The following is a 16,646-nucleotide window of genomic DNA, read 5'->3' as shown; positions in this document are numbered from 1 at the left end:
AAATCGTTTGTCCGTCGTTTCTCCTTGAATGTTCGTCATTAATAATTGTTTGTTCTAATTTTGTTTATTTATAAAAAATTAAATAAAAATTTACGTTTAGGTTAGCCCCCCCATGCAAATTATAATTTTATTCTATTATATTTGGTCTATAATTATCTATAAACGTTTGTCCGATCATTAATTGCATTTGTCCTATTATGAAAAACAATTTTTAACTATTATTTAGTCATTTTCATTTTAAATGGAACACAAATACTCTGAAACCTAGTGCTGGAATCGTAAGTACTTTGAATTTAATTTTTCGCGCCCGTTATTTTGAAAGTCATCTTTCTTCAGTGCCGACATCTCCACTTGCTTTTAATTCCAAGTTCTCGTTGACAGTTATAATTTATCAGCCAGCAGCTAGATGACGTTATCAGTTACCTGTCAAACAAAAAAAAAACAACAGCTTTGGCAAATTGCTAGAAGGAGACGATTACTGTTGTGGTATTATTTCAATGGCATCAATCCTACCCGTATCATTTAAAATATTTATCTGTGGGTGACTTGCGTAATTTTTAAAAATCTCTAAAACAAAGAAAAAAGACAATGGACAAATTGCCGTATAGATTGAGCTGCACATTAGTCGGGCACAGTGAAGATGTCCGTGCAATTGCAGCCTTTGAAAATGGAACAATTGTTTCTGCATCTCGGGACAAAACTGCACGTGTATGGATACCTAACCGGTAATTATTCATACGCTAATTATTATAAATTTTAATTACTCCAGCGTCACCAAAAAATAGTAATCAAATTTTTTTAATGAATTTTTCTGCAGAGATGATTTTGACTTCAGTCTGTCGGCTACTTTGCAAGGACACACCAATTTTGTGAGCTCAGTTTGTGTGCTAAATCCAACTGATAAATATCCAAATAGTTTAATAATAACTGGTAGCAATGATCATCATATTTGTATATATAAACTTGGGGAAAGTGAGCCAATGAAAAAAGTAAAGGCGCACGCAAACACCGTTTGTAATTTACGGATAGGTATTGAGGAAGGAACATTTCTGTCAAGCTCATGGGACATGAGCGCTAAACTATGGAGCCTTGATAATGTAGAGGAGCCATTGCTGACTTTGCATGGCCACTCATTAGCAATCTGGTGCGTTGCTGACTTGCCCAACAAGGCGATAGTTACTGGGTCGGCAGATAAAAACGTCATTGTTTGGAGCCGTGATGGGACACAAGTTCATCAACTTGAAGGTCACACTGACTGCGTCCGTGATATCGCGGCAATAAAAGCTGATGAGTTTCTGACTTGTGCAAATGACGCGACTATCAGACACTGGAACGCTATTACTGGAGGTAGTCTGGGTGTTTACTATGGGCATGAGAACTATATCTATAGTATTTCAGCGACGTTTGATGGGAGTCTTGTTGTGAGCTCGAGCGAAGACAAGTCAATAAGAGTTTGGAAAAATGGGAAAGTTGACCAAACGATAATGGTACCGACGACCTCAGTTTGGTGCGTCGAGTTGCTGCCGAATGGTGACATCGTTTCGGGTTCATCCGATGGAATTATCAGAATATTTTCGTCAGATTCATCACGCTGGGCGAGTCCGGAAATAATGAAAGTCTATGAAGCACAAATAATTGATGATCAAGCTAAAGCACAAAAAGAACTTGCCAATATTAAGATAAATGAGTGAGTATTTGTTATTTTTAAAATAATTATATGTTAGTTATTTGTCGAGCGAATAGTTGTAATGATAATAAACAGATGCTGAAGAATTATGTCTATCGGATTTAAACGGCATCTTCCATAGGCTGCCGTCGATGAGGGCACTGGGTCAACCGGGAACCAGAGATGGTCAGACCAAAATGATCAATGAAGGCGGTAAAGCTATAGCTTACTCGTGGTCTCAGAGCGAGGAGCAATGGGTGAAAGTCGGCGATGTCGTTGGAGCCGTTAATAATGACTCGCAAAAGCAACTTTATGAGGGCAAAGAGTATGACTATGTGTTCTCGATTGACATTCAGGATGGGGTACCTCCGCTCAAGTTGCCTTACAATAGAACTGAAGATCCTTGGCATGTCGCACAAACATTCATTCACCAGAATGGACTCAGCCAAATGTTCCTAGATCAGGTATGTTGTAAAAATTAATTTTTTATTGAGATACGGCAGTGTTACAATTTTACTCACAACATCTCTACTCAAGTGAAGTAGATACAACTCTACTCGCTCACAATTTTACTCAGCCTCAACTCTACTCACAGTTTTTTTTACTCAGTTATATCTTTACTCAGCTTCAACTTTACTAAGCTACAATTCTACTCACGTATTTTAGCCTATCGGTAAACTAGCAATTCTTTGTGAGTAGAGTTGTAACTAAGTCTAGTTTAAGCTGAGTAAAGATATAACTGAGTAAAAAAAACTGAGTAGAGTTGAGGCTGAGTAGAATTGTGAGTGAGTAGAGTTGTAGCTACTTCACTTGAGTAGAGATGTTGTGAGTAGAATTGTAACACTACCGAGATACTAGTCCTGATTACTGACACTACAAGAGATTATAATTTATTCAGGATATTTAATATTAATAATCTATAGATTTTATCAACACATTTACTTATTTTATTTTTTTAATTTGATTTTTTTTTTGTATAGTAGATAAAACTAAAAATGCAATTTCAAATTATATAAATAATTTTTTATTAATTTTATAGATTGCTAACTTTATAGTAAAAAATTCTGATAGTACACCATCATTTAATCCAAATTCATCATACGCGGATCCGTTTACTGGAGGTAATCGTTATATACCTGGATCAGGATTGCCAAATGCCCCATTAGCACAAGCAGATCCTTTCACTGGTGGTAATCGATACATACCTGGATCAGGTTTACCCAACGCACCAGGAGTACAAGCATCGACTTCAAATCCAGATCCTTTTACTGGTAGTAATAGTTACGTACCTCAAACCAGCTTTACTTTGTCACCCCGCGAGGCGATGCCTGCATCATCTTCATCGTCATCGTCATCTAGTGTTTCCACACACTCTTACATCCCGCATAAAAGTTATTTGAAGCTTGAGCAAGCTAATTATGCTGCCATACTAGGTAATAAAATTAATTTATCATGTTAACAAACAGAATATAATTAATATCAATGCGGTACTTGCAGAAAAAATAAAAGAGTTCAATAGTCAACTGGGAGAATGTTTGCAACGGATACCTGACGTTAAATTGGAAGCTGTAGTTAATGTAGCTAGAGGTCAAGTTCAACAAGCTGACGCCGAAACAATCAGCACTCTTTGGACACTTCTTGAGTGGCCCAACGAATTTGTGTTCCCAGTGTTGGACATTGCTCGATTAGCTGTTTTACAAAAGTCACCAAATGATAATCTCTGCAATGACAACTTGGTCCCAGTTATTAAACGTCACCTATCACCTGATGCAGTGGCGGCAAATCAAATGCTTATTTTCCGACTATTAGCTAATATGTTTAATCACGAATCGGGTGAAAAGTTTGGTCTCCAGTATGCAGACTCGGTATTGGATGTGTTGCTTAAACTTCCCTCGCTCGGCAGTAAACATAATCAGGTATTTCATTGGATATTTATTATTTATTAAATCAAAATATATAAGACTGGACTAGATTGGCTTGAATTGATTGAAGGTATACGTGTATTATTATTATTTTTTTTTTTCAGGTTGCAATTGCCACTTACGTCTTGAACTTAACAGTGGCATTAAATAACAAACCAGATGACTTATCAAGTCGTCTTAGAATACTTGCTTTAATGGCAGTCCTTCTGGATAAATTAAAAGACCCAGAAGCTATTTTCCGAGGACTTGTTGCTCTTGGGACTCTGATTGCGTTAACAAATAACGCCGATGATAAAAATACATTAGTCCAATTACTGAAGCACTCAGAAAATACAATCGCTCTATTAAAATCATCATCTACAAGTAAATCAATGCTTGATGCTCATGGTAAAATTTCAAAATGTTCTAAACAAATACTTGATTTGATTGTTTAACATTAGTACGTTTTATATATTTAAAAAATAATATTTTTTCAATTTATTATTATTGATAAATGTTGCTTTTAATATTATTAATAATAAAAATTTAAAATTGCCGTATTTCTAAATAAATTTTTTTAAATTTATATCTATAAAAAAATATATATGTAAAATATAAGAATTTAATTATCGGTCTAACTTATTTGGCTAGTTATTTTATCCAACAGTCTGAGCCTTTTGAGTTTTGTTGTATTGTAGTTTGTGTAGCTTTGGACCATCCGATTAGTTTTTTACAGAAAATTTCAAGCCAATAAGACCTATAGTTTTGGAGATCTCGAGATGAGTAAGTGAGTGAGTCAGTAGTATCTCGCTTATATATAGATAAATATGATTAAGTTATTATATTCTCTACAGGACGATTGAGTAACAAAAATTATAATTAATAATTTTAGTATTTATGTAAGTATTTAAATTTAAAAATATACATTAATAAAAAGTTAAATTACGCCGCGCTTTCAGTTTCTTTGAAACCAAGAAGCGGGAACCATGACGTTTCGTCTTTAACTCTTGCTAATTTAGCTTTGTGGAGCATTATGCTGCCCATAACTTGCTCGGCGGTGTTTGTTTGTCCATAGTAATCGAGGAAAAGACCATCTGGATCTACCAAGTACATTATTATTGTATGATCGACCTGTAATTTAAACAAATAATCACATTAATTTTAGTCATGTTCAGAGATAAAATAATTTGAAAGTAAATTAAAAAAAAAATACAAACAATATAATCATTATCAGTATCCTTAGGTCCGCTACTAAAGTAAACACGATAAGCTCTGCAAGCTTGAGCAATCTGATCTTTAGTTCCAGTTAATCCAATTATTTTATCAGAAAATTCTTTGCAATATTTTCCAACAACTTCTGGAGTATCTCTGTCAGGGTCCACGGATATAAATATCGGTTGAATTTTAATATCCTTTTTTTCTATAAAACAAAGAGTTTTAATTAAACTAAATAGTAATTGTGATTAATTACATTAATTATATTAATTAAATAAATAAATAAATAAATAAAATACCTAGATCGTTTATAATCGATACCATTTTTTCTAGTTCGTCGGGACAAATATCCGGGCAGTGAGTGAACCCGAAATAAATTAATATCCACTGACCCAAGAAATCATCAGATTTAACCAGTTTACCATTCGAATCAATCAGTTCGAATTTCCCACCGATGGCTGCTTTTCCCAGAGACCTTCTGCGCTCCCGATCGACTACCAAATCCTTTTTTTCCTTCAAATACCGAAGATATAACAGAAAAACAGCACCCAATGTTCCACCGATAGCAAAACTGCGCCATGTTATTGGAGAATAACGTGATGACCCAAGAAACTTTTTTATTTTTTTTATTTTTTCCAAAAGTCCTGCCGGTGGTTCAGGTGGTGATAATTTTCGCGGGGTTGAATAACGAGCTACTTGTTTCTGAAATAAATTAATTAAAATCAACAATTAGTGATCTGATAAAGTACTCAGTAATTTAAATTAAAATAAACAATAAATAAATATAATAACTTACTGTCATAGGAATTAATTTTGGACTTGATTGTAATTTACGTAAAGATCGTAGAATTAATGATGACATTTTTTAAATATTTAATTAACAATTTTTAATTTATATTTAAATTATTTACTAAAAATTTTTATAAATCGATTTGAAAACTGACGCAACTCACTTGCAATAATGAGTAATATTTTAATCAATTAATTACAAAATTATTGCTGACATAACAATGGACGATTTTGTTAAATAAGTAAACAAATAATTTATTTAATTACCGGTATTTTATTTAACGGGGAATATGAACGAGACATGAGTGCACACGAAAAAAAGGAGTAAAGAGGGATTGAAAAAATTAAAACAGCTGATGACGATGCTTGTCATGTTGATAAATTAGTTTTCTATATTTATACTGTCAAACTGAAACATTAACCTCTTATTTTTTAGCAATAGTTAAATATTAAATGGATAGATTATTATTATTGTAATTAATTAATTAATTAATTAATGAAGTTAATAAATAAATAAATATGAATAGATTTGAATATGCGGAATCAAGGCTTATGCCCAATGAAATATATGTAAGAAGAGATTTATCAGTGAGAATTTATGATGGTGATACTAAGGTATATTTGTTTATTTATATTTTATAAATATTAATTAATATAGTAAATAATTTTTTAAATATTTGAATAGGAGTAAAAATATTATGAGTGTCAATGTAGCAGACAGGCATATTTTGAATTATTAATAAATAGAGTAAATAATTGAGAAAATAAAATTTTTAAAAAATGCGCAGTTAAAAAATTTAAAAATTAATAAGTGCATTTTTTATTTATAATTTTAAATTTGTCTGATATCTGCTACATTCGCACTCATTACTGAAGCTCGTGAAGTCTATTAATTTTACAATTTTTTTCAAAAATAAAAACTCCAAAAAATTGCACTTAGAGTTTTTTTAATTTTCTACATGTGCATATTTTTAGTTTTTTTTTATTCGCAATTGATTTGTTGAAAATAAAATTCAAAAATTTTTAATTCTCTACTACCTTTGAGATCATAAAATTTTTTTTACTACAATATTAATTAAAATACTTTGAATATTTATTCATATATTATTTTTATACAGACAAATTTTGCTGGTGGTGAATTAGTATTGACAAGCCATCGTCTAATATGGGGACGTCCTGGTGATATACCGAGTGGAAAAGTTTGTCTCTCCCTGTCATTGCGTTATGTTATTTTCTTTGAAGAAGAAGCACCAAGTGCATTTTCATTTGGACGTAGTAAAAAAATTATTTTACATTTATCTGAACCACCAATCGGTAATTAGTCTATTGCTTAGTAATTCTATTTAATTAATTGATTAATTAATTAACTAAAATATTAAACTACAGGAAAATTACCTGGACCAGTTGATAACAGCACAAGCATGCACATAAAGTTATCATTTAAAGAAGGTCTAGACCCAAATTATGTATCCCAATTAGCTGACGTGATAATGAAGAAACAGTGGGAAATTGTTACGATAACCCCGCCAGTACTAGAGTCTGAAGCGAGCAACCAATCAAGTAAAACTAAACTTCCAGTAATTAAAACACGAACTGGAATAATTGGTATCGAGAGAAGTTTACAAGAGAGACAGAAAGCTACTGATCAAAGTATCACTATGGCATTTCAAGATCTAAAAAAATTAATGGAGATGGCTAAAGATATGGTTTCGATATCTAAAACAATATCCACTAAAATACGGGTGACTATTATAGATAATTAAAATTATTACAATTCGGTTCTATGACAATTGATCCTCGACAAGTGATCACGCGACAATTGATCCCACAGACTAGATCCAACTAACAAGTGATCTTTTAATTCATCAGTTTCATAACTTTTATCATCATGATCTTCAAAACCTTTATCTTCATCATCTTCAAAACCTTTAACTTCATAATTTTCTACCGAATGTCGGTGGGATCAATTTGTAGGGATCACTTGTCGTGGTATAAAATTCTTGGGATCAGTTGACGGCAAAAAATGTATATTTTTATTGATAAATTTAATTAATAAGATAATTACAGGAAAGACAAGGTGATATCACTGAAGATGAGACCGTGAGATTCAAATCATATTTAATGAGTATGGGTATTGACGATCCAGTGACACGTGATGCTTATAAAAGTAGCAATGAATATTTTAAACAATTGGCTATTCAGCTTTCTCAGATACTAGAAGAACCAGTAAAGGTTTTTATTATTTATTATTTATTACTGACTCAACTAGAGTAAACTATTCAGTCTCACTCTTTTAAAAACGTATAAAAGTTTAAAAATTAAAGTCACAATTATTTACACTAGTAAAAGTGAATAAAACATTTAAATTTATTGATTGATTTATTTATTTATTTAGGAAGTAGGAGGAATGATGACATTAACCGACGCCTATTGTCGCGTAAATAGAGCACGTGGATTGGAATTATTGTCACCGGAAGATTTACTGAATGCTAGCAGACAATTGGGTCCTTTGAATCAACCATTAGTACTGAGGATATTTGACAGCGGCGTTATGGTACTGCAAGCTAGATCACATGATGATAATGCGGTCGTTGAAGATATTGCTGAATTGGTATGACTTAATTTTATAAATCGATATATTTAAAGTGTCTTTTAAAAATTATACTGAAAGAAGTATCGATATTAAATTGATTTGTTTAAAAATGTCGGTGTCTGCTGCATTCACCATCACTTTTTAAAGTAGTTTTATTAATCATTAATAATTTAATTAATTTATTTGTTTGCTTGTTTGTTTACTCAGCTTGATGAAAGAGGATCAATAACTGCCGAAGAACTAGCTCAATCAAGCGGAATATCAGTTTTGTTAGCGCGGGAAAGGCTTTTTGTAACTGAAAAATACGGACGAGCTTGCCGCGATGACTCTATTGAATCACTGAGATTTTATCCAAACTTATTCCTTCGACAAGAAACATAATTTAAATTTCTCAAACTATATTTTTAAATTATAAATAAACTTTAACCGCCAAGTTTAAAATTTTTAAATTATGCCCAAGTAACACAGTTTCAAATTTATGTCACCGAAAAAATATCTGCTTAAAAGACTTGACAGTGACGACAAAAAATAAATTACAAATAAGTCATCTAAGGGATTTTTTAATTGAAATGACTTTGGGGCGGGAAAAAAAGACAAATTTCCTATGACTTTTAGGACCAACATCTGTATGTTTTATTTATATAAAAAAACTTGGCTTTGAGACAAAAAAAAATTTGTCTTCTTCTTTTGAAAAACATCTTAAAGTTGTCTCTGTGCTACTTGGGTATCTACGGTGCTTGATTGTTATAAATTTATAAGCAAATTTATATATTAATTAATGATTATGAAGAACGATTGTTAATAACTTGAATAAATATGTAATTAAATGATGTATTTCTTAATATAATATTATAAAAGTATTTCTGTAATTGCATTATAAGAACCCTGACATTTGTAACTGTGTTAAATTTTAAAAAACTATTCTTTTGGCGCCAAAAATGAGTGTCACTGCAACATCAAAATCAGCTGTCACTTAACCTCAAATGTTGATATATTTTCTAACAGAGTACACACGTGTTCGCATTACAAATGTCAGTGGATTTTAATTGTTATATTTTTTTTTTAATTAATAATTAATTCACAACTGTACGGTATTACAAATATAATTAAGCATTTAATAATAATGACTAGTGAAATAAACAGTTTCCAGGATTTAAATCTTAATTCTTGGATAGTAAAACAATGCACTCTTATTGGTAATTATGAATTTTATAAAAACATTACTAATAAATAATTATTATGAGTGCAAATGTAGCAGACATACGACAGTTTTTTAATTACATCTAAAAAAATTAAATAATTAAAACAATAAAATATAAAAAAATGCATGTACTGAATTTTGAATTTTATAAACATTGTAATTTATTATTTAAAAGTTTTAAAAATTGTCAGATGTCCGCTAATTTTACTATCATATAAATATTAACAGCAGATAAAATTATTTTTAGGTGTAAAAAAACCTACTCCAATTCAAAAAAACTGTATACCTAGAATTTTAGCCGGTGATGATTGTATTGGTTGCGCTAAAACAGGAAGTGGTAAAACGCTAGCATTTGTATTACCAATTTTACAAAAATTATGTGAAGATCCTTACGGAATATTTGCACTTGTGTTGACACCAACACGTGAATTAGCAAGTCAGGTAAAAAATAAATCACTAACCATCTGATTGGGTTTTTATCAATCTCTCTAGTGTTTTTCTGAACACGTCCTTGTAATAATTATCAATAATTACTTTTACAATTTAAAATAAAACTTTACCTAGATTGGTGAACAATTTACTGCAATAGGACAACCAATTAATTTGAAGACATGTGTGATATTAGGGGGTATGGATATGATGGCTCAGGCACAAGAGCTTTCAAAACGTCCGCACATAGTAGTCGCGACACCAGGACGTCTTGCTGATCATCTAGAAAGCTGTGATACTTTTTCACTGGAAAAAATAAAATTTGTGGTACTGGACGAAGCTGATAGACTACTTGGTGGACACTTTGATGAGCAAATAAAAACAATTTTCTCAGCATTACCCAAACAACGTCAGTCTCTTTTATTCAGTGCCACTATGACAGATGCACTGGAGCAGGTTAAAAAGGTTGCGCGCAATAACGTATTTGAATTTGAAGACAAAGACGACAGTGGAATTGCGACAGTAAGAGAACTAGATCAACGTTACGTTGTCTGTCCAAGAGGAGACGTACGTGACGCCTATCTAGTAGAAGTAATTCGTACATTTAGAGGAATAAATCCCAGTGGGTCTATTATGATTTTTACTGATACCTGCAAAAATTGTCAGCTATTATCGATGACTTTCAATACCGTGGGATTTGAAAACGCTGCTCTACATGCGATGATAAAACAGCGCGAACGTTTGGCAGCGCTGAGAAAATTCAAATCTAATCATATTAAAATATTGATCGCTACGGATGTCGCTGCTCGAGGGCTTGATATCCCTCTTGTTGAGCTTGTGATCAATCATACGATCCCTAATGTCCCGAAGGAATATATCCACCGTGTCGGCAGAACTGCCAGAGCTGGTCGGGGTGGGATGTCTATCAGTTTAATTAGTCCTCATGATATTAAATTATTGCATGCTATTGAAGAAACTATCGGAACTAAACTTAAAGAGTTTAAAGTTGATGGTAATTAATTTTTTTTAAATATTAATGACTAATAGATATACCAAATTATTATAGATAAATATTTTTGAATATTTATGCATTGAAATTTAAATCAATGTCGATTTATCACAAGATAAATCACTAGGTGATAAAATTTATGTAATAAATTATTTTTTTTTTATTGTAGATAAAGAAATAGCGACAATATTTACCCAAGTATCGGTAACGAAACGTGAAGCTGAAATAGTATTGGATGAAACAGATTTTTATGAAAAGAAAATGATAAACAAGCGAAAAAAATTACTGATGGAAGGAAAGACTGAAGAAGAAATAGATGAAATTCTCGCGCCTAAAAAGAAACACAAGAAAAAAGAAAAGAAAATAAAATCAACTGAGACTAATGAAGGTGACGATAAAACAAAATTAATACCAACAATTAATATATGATTATACTTTATTTTTTATATGATATATGAATATACGTCAAGTACAAAAAATCTATATATTTTTAATTACATAAAAATAACTTTATTTATATTAATTCAAACCATCCCCAGTCGTAATTTTATAAGTCTTTTTAAAAACCTCTCCAACAAAAAAAATAAACACTGCATTATCATGAAAAATGATAATTAAAATTGCATCTAAGGCACATTCAAAAATTTATTTTTGAGTCACTTGATAAACATCGATTTCGTTTTTGTTTTTAAAAATTTTCTTATAATTAAAGTAACAAACTTATATGATTGTAGTAAATTATTTTTCATTATCGGGTCATGCTTGAATACGCGCCCTAATTTTTTCCTCATTTCTTATCATATTTAATTTATCCAAAAACGTATAAATTTCATTGACATATTCCTTTGGATATTTTCTAAAGTGTCCAACATGAGGTGACTCTTCAAATATTTTGACGTAAGTCTGTAACAGATGTAATTAATTATCACATTTTTTTTCCTTGGCTATCGTCCCAATGAGCATATGGGCCCAATTATCACATTTGTATTAAATTGTTAATTAATAAACTTACCGGTGTACCGAGTGAATCCCACGAATCACGAACTCTCATATTACTTGCAACTGCACCAACTGGGTCGGCATTACTCAACAAAAACAATGCGGGAGTATGGACGAGATTTAAATGAAAAAGTTGGCTAGATCTTATGTAGTATCGCGTTGCTTGTTCATGGAATGTCCTTAAGTGATACCTATAATTTCATTCATTTAGTTAATTATATAAATAAATAAATGGTCTAATAATAAATATGAACAACGCACTCCAAATATTTCCTGGCAATATTCTGCATCATTTCATTGTGTGGAAAAACAGCTTTCGCTGTACCCATAGTAAGCTCAGTAATATCTGCAGCACTGTCCCAAACTTGTCCAACAATTCTATCGATAACATGATTATACTTATCGCGATCTTCATGCACGAAATCTAGTAATTCGCCCCACATATAACCGCCAATTGAAAATCCATGGAGCATTATTTGCTGATAACTTGTGTTTAGGTGTAAAAATGTCAACAAGTCTTGAGCTACTAGCTGTTATTTTTTAAATTACTAATTATTAAAACTTTAATTATTTTTCCATAATACCAGAATCGAAACTTGAAGTTTCAGTGTCACTACAGCCAGTCGAAATGAGTTAATTTCAGACCATTGCCGCGAATTGATATTAGCAAACGCGTAATTGTGAGTGCCGTCAGTTAGCGGGCAGAAACATTTGCGTTTCGTCTCTTGGGAAGAAAACAATTAATGTTTCTGTCCACCGGCTGAAAGCTTTCGCAATTTAAATTCTGATACTTGTCATTTTTTCAAAATTAATTTTATTTACGTAAATGACAGTTCTGACTGTGATTAAGTTTTATAAAAATTAGTATCAATAATAAATAGTATTTATAATTTCTGCTTAATTATTAATTGCAAATTACAATTTACGCTTACGCTAATAGTTGGTCTTAAATTAACTTGTTTTTGAATAACTGATGACAATGAAATTTTAAATTCCAATGCAGGTAATCATGAAAAGTATTGTGTGTAAGAATGAAACACGATTTCAAACTGCGGATGATGTCAGTCAACTTCATCCTGGTCTGAAATCTTTTTGTTTCATCCCTCGTCACACAATATACTATTTTCAGTATATACTTATACTTATTTTTTTACTTACACGAGTACCTTTGACAGGCCACATCAACTGAAACGGCGAAACACTTACAGTGACAATATCGAAACCTTGTTCAAGATACAAGTTAGCGAATTTCATAACATGTTTTCTTTTTGAAAATAACCAGGAAAGAATAACAAGCAATGGTCTGTCGATCGGTTTATCTAAAGTGTAAGGCTTTTGTATAGTTGGTGGTTTATCGTCATGACAAATAACTTCAATATTTTTGCTGACATGGTGAGTCGATACTAGTCTGCAGGCAACGAACCCGAATAACTGTAAAAGTAAAACTATTTATTATTACTTGTAATTAAATAATAATAGTTAAATTTTTTTTGTTCTTTTTACCAAATTATGTTTTTTTCCAGCAAGTGGTGATTGCCTCAAGGCAGTCCAGCGGCTTTTAACAGCACTAAAAACGACTTTTCGCATGAAAAACATTTTTACAATATTGTTTTTCACTTCCTTATTTTCAGCTGAGAGTTTACTTCGCAATTATGGATTCCGCTTCAACTACAACAGTAATAATAATAATAATAAAAATAATAACAGCCAAGCGGAATAATTTTATAATAAAAAAAAGATGTTCTGGAAGCAATGAACTCTACAACTCATATTAAAAAATTATTTGTCAGAAAAATAAATTATCATATAATAGAAATTTTGAAAGTTGACTCGAAATTTACCAAGACTTGCGCGGTCATAAGTCAAAATTTAAATATGATGGTATTTTATTGATAGTAAAAAATTTTTGTTCCGTATTTTAAATTACTGAACATCATATTCTACACCATATGAACCAAGACATGTTCTCTCTACCCAAGTAGCACACTTGGATTTGTGACAGATAGGAGTTTTGAGGCTGTCTATTGACCTATTGATAAGGCACCAAAATGTTGACAAAACAATCAGAAATTTCACTGAAAAAACATCTGCTTAAAAGACTTGACCCAAGTGACTTCGATAAATTTCAAATAATTGTCAAATATGTCATCTAAAGGATTTTTTAATTGAAATGACTTTTTTAAGAAGGGAAAAAGAAGACAAATTTCCTATGACTCAGGACCAACATTTGTGCGTCTTATTTATATAAAAAAACTTGGCTTTGAGACAAAATAAAATTTCTCTTGTCAATTTAAAATACATCTTTAAGTTGTCGTTCTACTTGGGTAGTAAAAAGTCTGGTTCATAATTTTAAAAAATACTTTCACGATCATTGCAACAATTAAAGTACAAACCGATACTAAAATTGACCATGACAAAAATAAAAATAAATTACTAAGGTCATAAGTAATTACTAAAATGTTTACTTTTGCCACAGACTTGTAATCTATTTTTAGTTTAATACAACAAAAACTTTAAACTGGTTAATTTACGTAATACATTTTATTGCCACTAAGTTATGATAGGAAAATAAAATTACAACAAAAAGTTTGAATAATTACAGGCGCAATAACGAATAATAAATAGAAGTAACAATTAATCAGCATCAAATATGTTAATTGGAGATGGTCAAAGTCTAAAGCTAAAATGTCCATCTTCCACTTAATCTCTATAACCAGTTTCTCATTGAATCCATCAATTCATTTCACATATGAGAAAGTTAATAAAAGTAAAAGTATCACATCATCACAAAACTTAATATCTATACTTACATATACATTTAATGCATGAGTTTTAATTTATATATCAGCATATACATATTTATTAATAAAAACTTATTTAATTTACCTTGACATCCGTCACAAACACAATGGAAATGGAGCTCGCAGCTCCACTGTTTTTAAATAAATTAACGTGCGATGCAATTAAATAAATTTTACTATCGATAAACGAATTATGTTATCAACACATAAGTGACAGGAAGCCACGTATGCACTTACTTGTGCAGACATGCATGCAAATAAACAATAATAAGTCTAAAATAAAGAATCATAAATTTTAAATTACACAAAGAAACTTTTTAAATAAAAAAAAACAACAATGTACTTTTTAATTACTTCCTATTTTATTGTCTCTTGTCTCCTGTCAACTCATTTAATTATTGATATTATTGATTATTATATTTAATAATTGTTATCCTGTGAACAAAAATATTTTATTTTTACTTTAACTACTGATTAAATAATTCAAACAATTGTTTCTCTTTGACAGCTACCACGATACTGGTACCAACTCCAATCTCCAATTTTATTCCACACTCTTGTCGTCAAGACACTCAAATAAAAATGCAATTGAACTATAGTTCATGTACATGTAACAAGTATATGTATATATATAAATATATATTTATACAAGTAATGGTTGATTATAAATTGCGGTGTTTGTAATTTATAAAAGTAGGGATAAAATGCAGTAATAAAAATAACAAACATGTCATGATATAATATATGAAAATTAGCCTTGTTGAAAATATGACAGTTCAATTTTTAGAGTTGATAAAATTTTTTAATACTTATAAATAAATTAAATATTATGAGATAAGAAAGAAATTTTGAAAAAGAATATCAAGATTTTTTTTTTAAATTGTCTGCATATTTTTAAATAATTTTTTGTAATAAAATATTAAATTTTTTTATAAAAACTAAAGAATTATCGCGTGTCTATCTATTGTAGTTTGAGAAATATTGATAATTAAAATTACAATATTCTCTTTTTGAATTTATAGATATATATATGTATAAAAGTTGAGTTTAAATGAGTGTAAATGTAGCAGACTTAGACAAATTTGAAATTATTAATCAGAGTAAATAATTAATAAAATTAAATTTTAAAAAAATGCGCATTTAAATAATTTTGAAATTAATGAGCGAATATTTTTTTTTTTTAATTTTTTACTCTGCTTATTTATAATTTTAAATTTGTCTGATGTCTGTTACATTCACACTCATTGAGTTTAGTTATAAAATATCATTTATTTGAATGTCATAAATACTCAGTAATCTGAGATAATTAAACTACTGATTATAAAAATGGATCAATGTTAAATATTTCTTATCTATTGTTTAGTTATTTTAAATATAAATTCAAATTTCATTAATTGGTTCATTAGAAAAAAAAAAAATGGTTTCGTAAATAGATAAAAATATTTAAGATAAACCTTGAAGTATTTGTTGATTAAAATTATGATTGAACACGCGATAATTATTCACTTTAAATAAATGGTTTTAAATTATATTATTTGAGATATTAAATTATAAGAGTTTTAGTTTTTAACTTTAATATATAAACTTAGTGAATTATTAAAATAACATAGAGGTCAAGAAATTTATTTGCGTATGCAAATTAAATACTAAAAATAATATTAATTTAGGTTTTTTGTTTTTACTTTTATTTGTGTGACTATGAAATTTAAATTGGCATCGAACGATAATCACGAGATCGCATGCGCTAAAAAAATAGATCGTATGATTGCTGGTAATTGATGTGATGATGAATTAAAAAGTATGTTTTTCACATTCTGTTGATGATTGCATATTTTTTTAATCATATTTGTTATGTCATAGGCTTCAAAAGATTTTTTTTAATAATTAAAAAATTATTGAAAAGTTTTATGAGCGCGAATGTAGCAGATGAGACAATTTTTAAATTTCTAATAAATAAATTAATTAATTAATAAAATTAAAAAATGCGCGTGCTGATTTTTCAATTATCTAAATACGCATTTTGTAATTTTTACTCTCCTTAAA

At 30.1% G+C, this 16,646-nt stretch overlaps 5 protein-coding genes across 9 annotated transcripts; 3 read left to right on the top strand and 2 right to left on the bottom strand.

The window, feature by feature from the left end:
• Window positions 1–439: 439 nt before the first annotated feature.
• Window positions 440–4,127, top strand: LOC130662878 (phospholipase A-2-activating protein). The gene is made up of 6 exons (XM_057461821.1): window positions 440–725; window positions 818–1,687; window positions 1,809–2,130; window positions 2,706–3,099; window positions 3,164–3,582; window positions 3,693–4,127. The coding sequence occupies exons 1-6, from the start codon at window positions 589–591 to the stop codon at window positions 4,020–4,022; spliced, it is 2,472 nt and encodes an 823-aa protein (XP_057317804.1). The 5' UTR covers window positions 440–588; the 3' UTR covers window positions 4,023–4,127.
• A 256-nt stretch (window positions 4,128–4,383) lies between these two features.
• On the bottom strand, window positions 4,384–5,892 carry LOC130662886 (protein SCO1 homolog, mitochondrial). The gene is made up of 4 exons (XM_057461836.1): window positions 5,579–5,892; window positions 5,082–5,484; window positions 4,785–4,987; window positions 4,384–4,698 (listed from the first exon to the last, which is right to left on the bottom strand). Exons 1-4 carry the CDS (start codon window positions 5,642–5,644, stop codon window positions 4,510–4,512), a joined length of 861 nt encoding a protein of 286 aa, XP_057317819.1. The 5' UTR covers window positions 5,645–5,892; the 3' UTR covers window positions 4,384–4,509.
• A 73-nt stretch (window positions 5,893–5,965) lies between these two features.
• On the top strand, window positions 5,966–9,024 carry LOC130662881 (vacuolar protein-sorting-associated protein 36). Its single transcript, XM_057461825.1, has 6 exons — window positions 5,966–6,186; window positions 6,690–6,885; window positions 6,958–7,313; window positions 7,639–7,803; window positions 7,967–8,182; window positions 8,372–9,024. The coding sequence occupies exons 1-6, from the start codon at window positions 6,091–6,093 to the stop codon at window positions 8,543–8,545; spliced, it is 1,203 nt and encodes a 400-aa protein (XP_057317808.1). The 5' UTR covers window positions 5,966–6,090; the 3' UTR covers window positions 8,546–9,024.
• A 124-nt stretch (window positions 9,025–9,148) lies between these two features.
• LOC130662879 (probable ATP-dependent RNA helicase DDX49) lies at window positions 9,149–11,232 on the top strand. Its single transcript, XM_057461823.1, has 4 exons — window positions 9,149–9,360; window positions 9,613–9,806; window positions 9,930–10,806; window positions 10,973–11,232. The coding sequence occupies exons 1-4, from the start codon at window positions 9,288–9,290 to the stop codon at window positions 11,230–11,232; spliced, it is 1,404 nt and encodes a 467-aa protein (XP_057317806.1). The 5' UTR covers window positions 9,149–9,287.
• LOC130662884 (transmembrane protein 53-A) lies at window positions 11,222–15,137 on the bottom strand. 5 transcript variants are annotated; one of them, XM_057461831.1, is made up of 8 exons: window positions 15,116–15,133; window positions 14,958–15,038; window positions 14,689–14,876; window positions 13,306–13,470; window positions 12,961–13,233; window positions 12,064–12,332; window positions 11,816–11,993; window positions 11,222–11,706 (listed from the first exon to the last, which is right to left on the bottom strand). In XM_057461831.1, the coding sequence occupies exons 4-8, from the start codon at window positions 13,396–13,398 to the stop codon at window positions 11,560–11,562; spliced, it is 960 nt and encodes a 319-aa protein (XP_057317814.1). In that variant the 5' UTR covers window positions 13,399–13,470; window positions 14,689–14,876; window positions 14,958–15,038; window positions 15,116–15,133; the 3' UTR covers window positions 11,222–11,559. The 5 variants fall into 5 exon arrangements, with proteins under 5 accessions (XP_057317814.1, XP_057317813.1, XP_057317816.1 ...); XM_057461830.1 differs by having other exon boundaries at window positions 14,947–15,137; XM_057461833.1 differs by lacking the exon at window positions 14,689–14,876 and having other exon boundaries at window positions 14,947–15,137.
• Between the last annotated feature and the right edge of the window lie 1,509 nt (window positions 15,138–16,646).

This window comes from Microplitis mediator, chromosome 2, assembly GCF_029852145.1.
Source record: "Microplitis mediator isolate UGA2020A chromosome 2, iyMicMedi2.1, whole genome shotgun sequence".
NCBI lineage: Eukaryota > Metazoa > Arthropoda > Insecta > Hymenoptera > Braconidae > Microplitis > Microplitis mediator.
The sequence above is the reverse complement of the archived record's forward strand: the minus strand, read 5'-3'. Positions and strand labels throughout refer to the sequence as shown.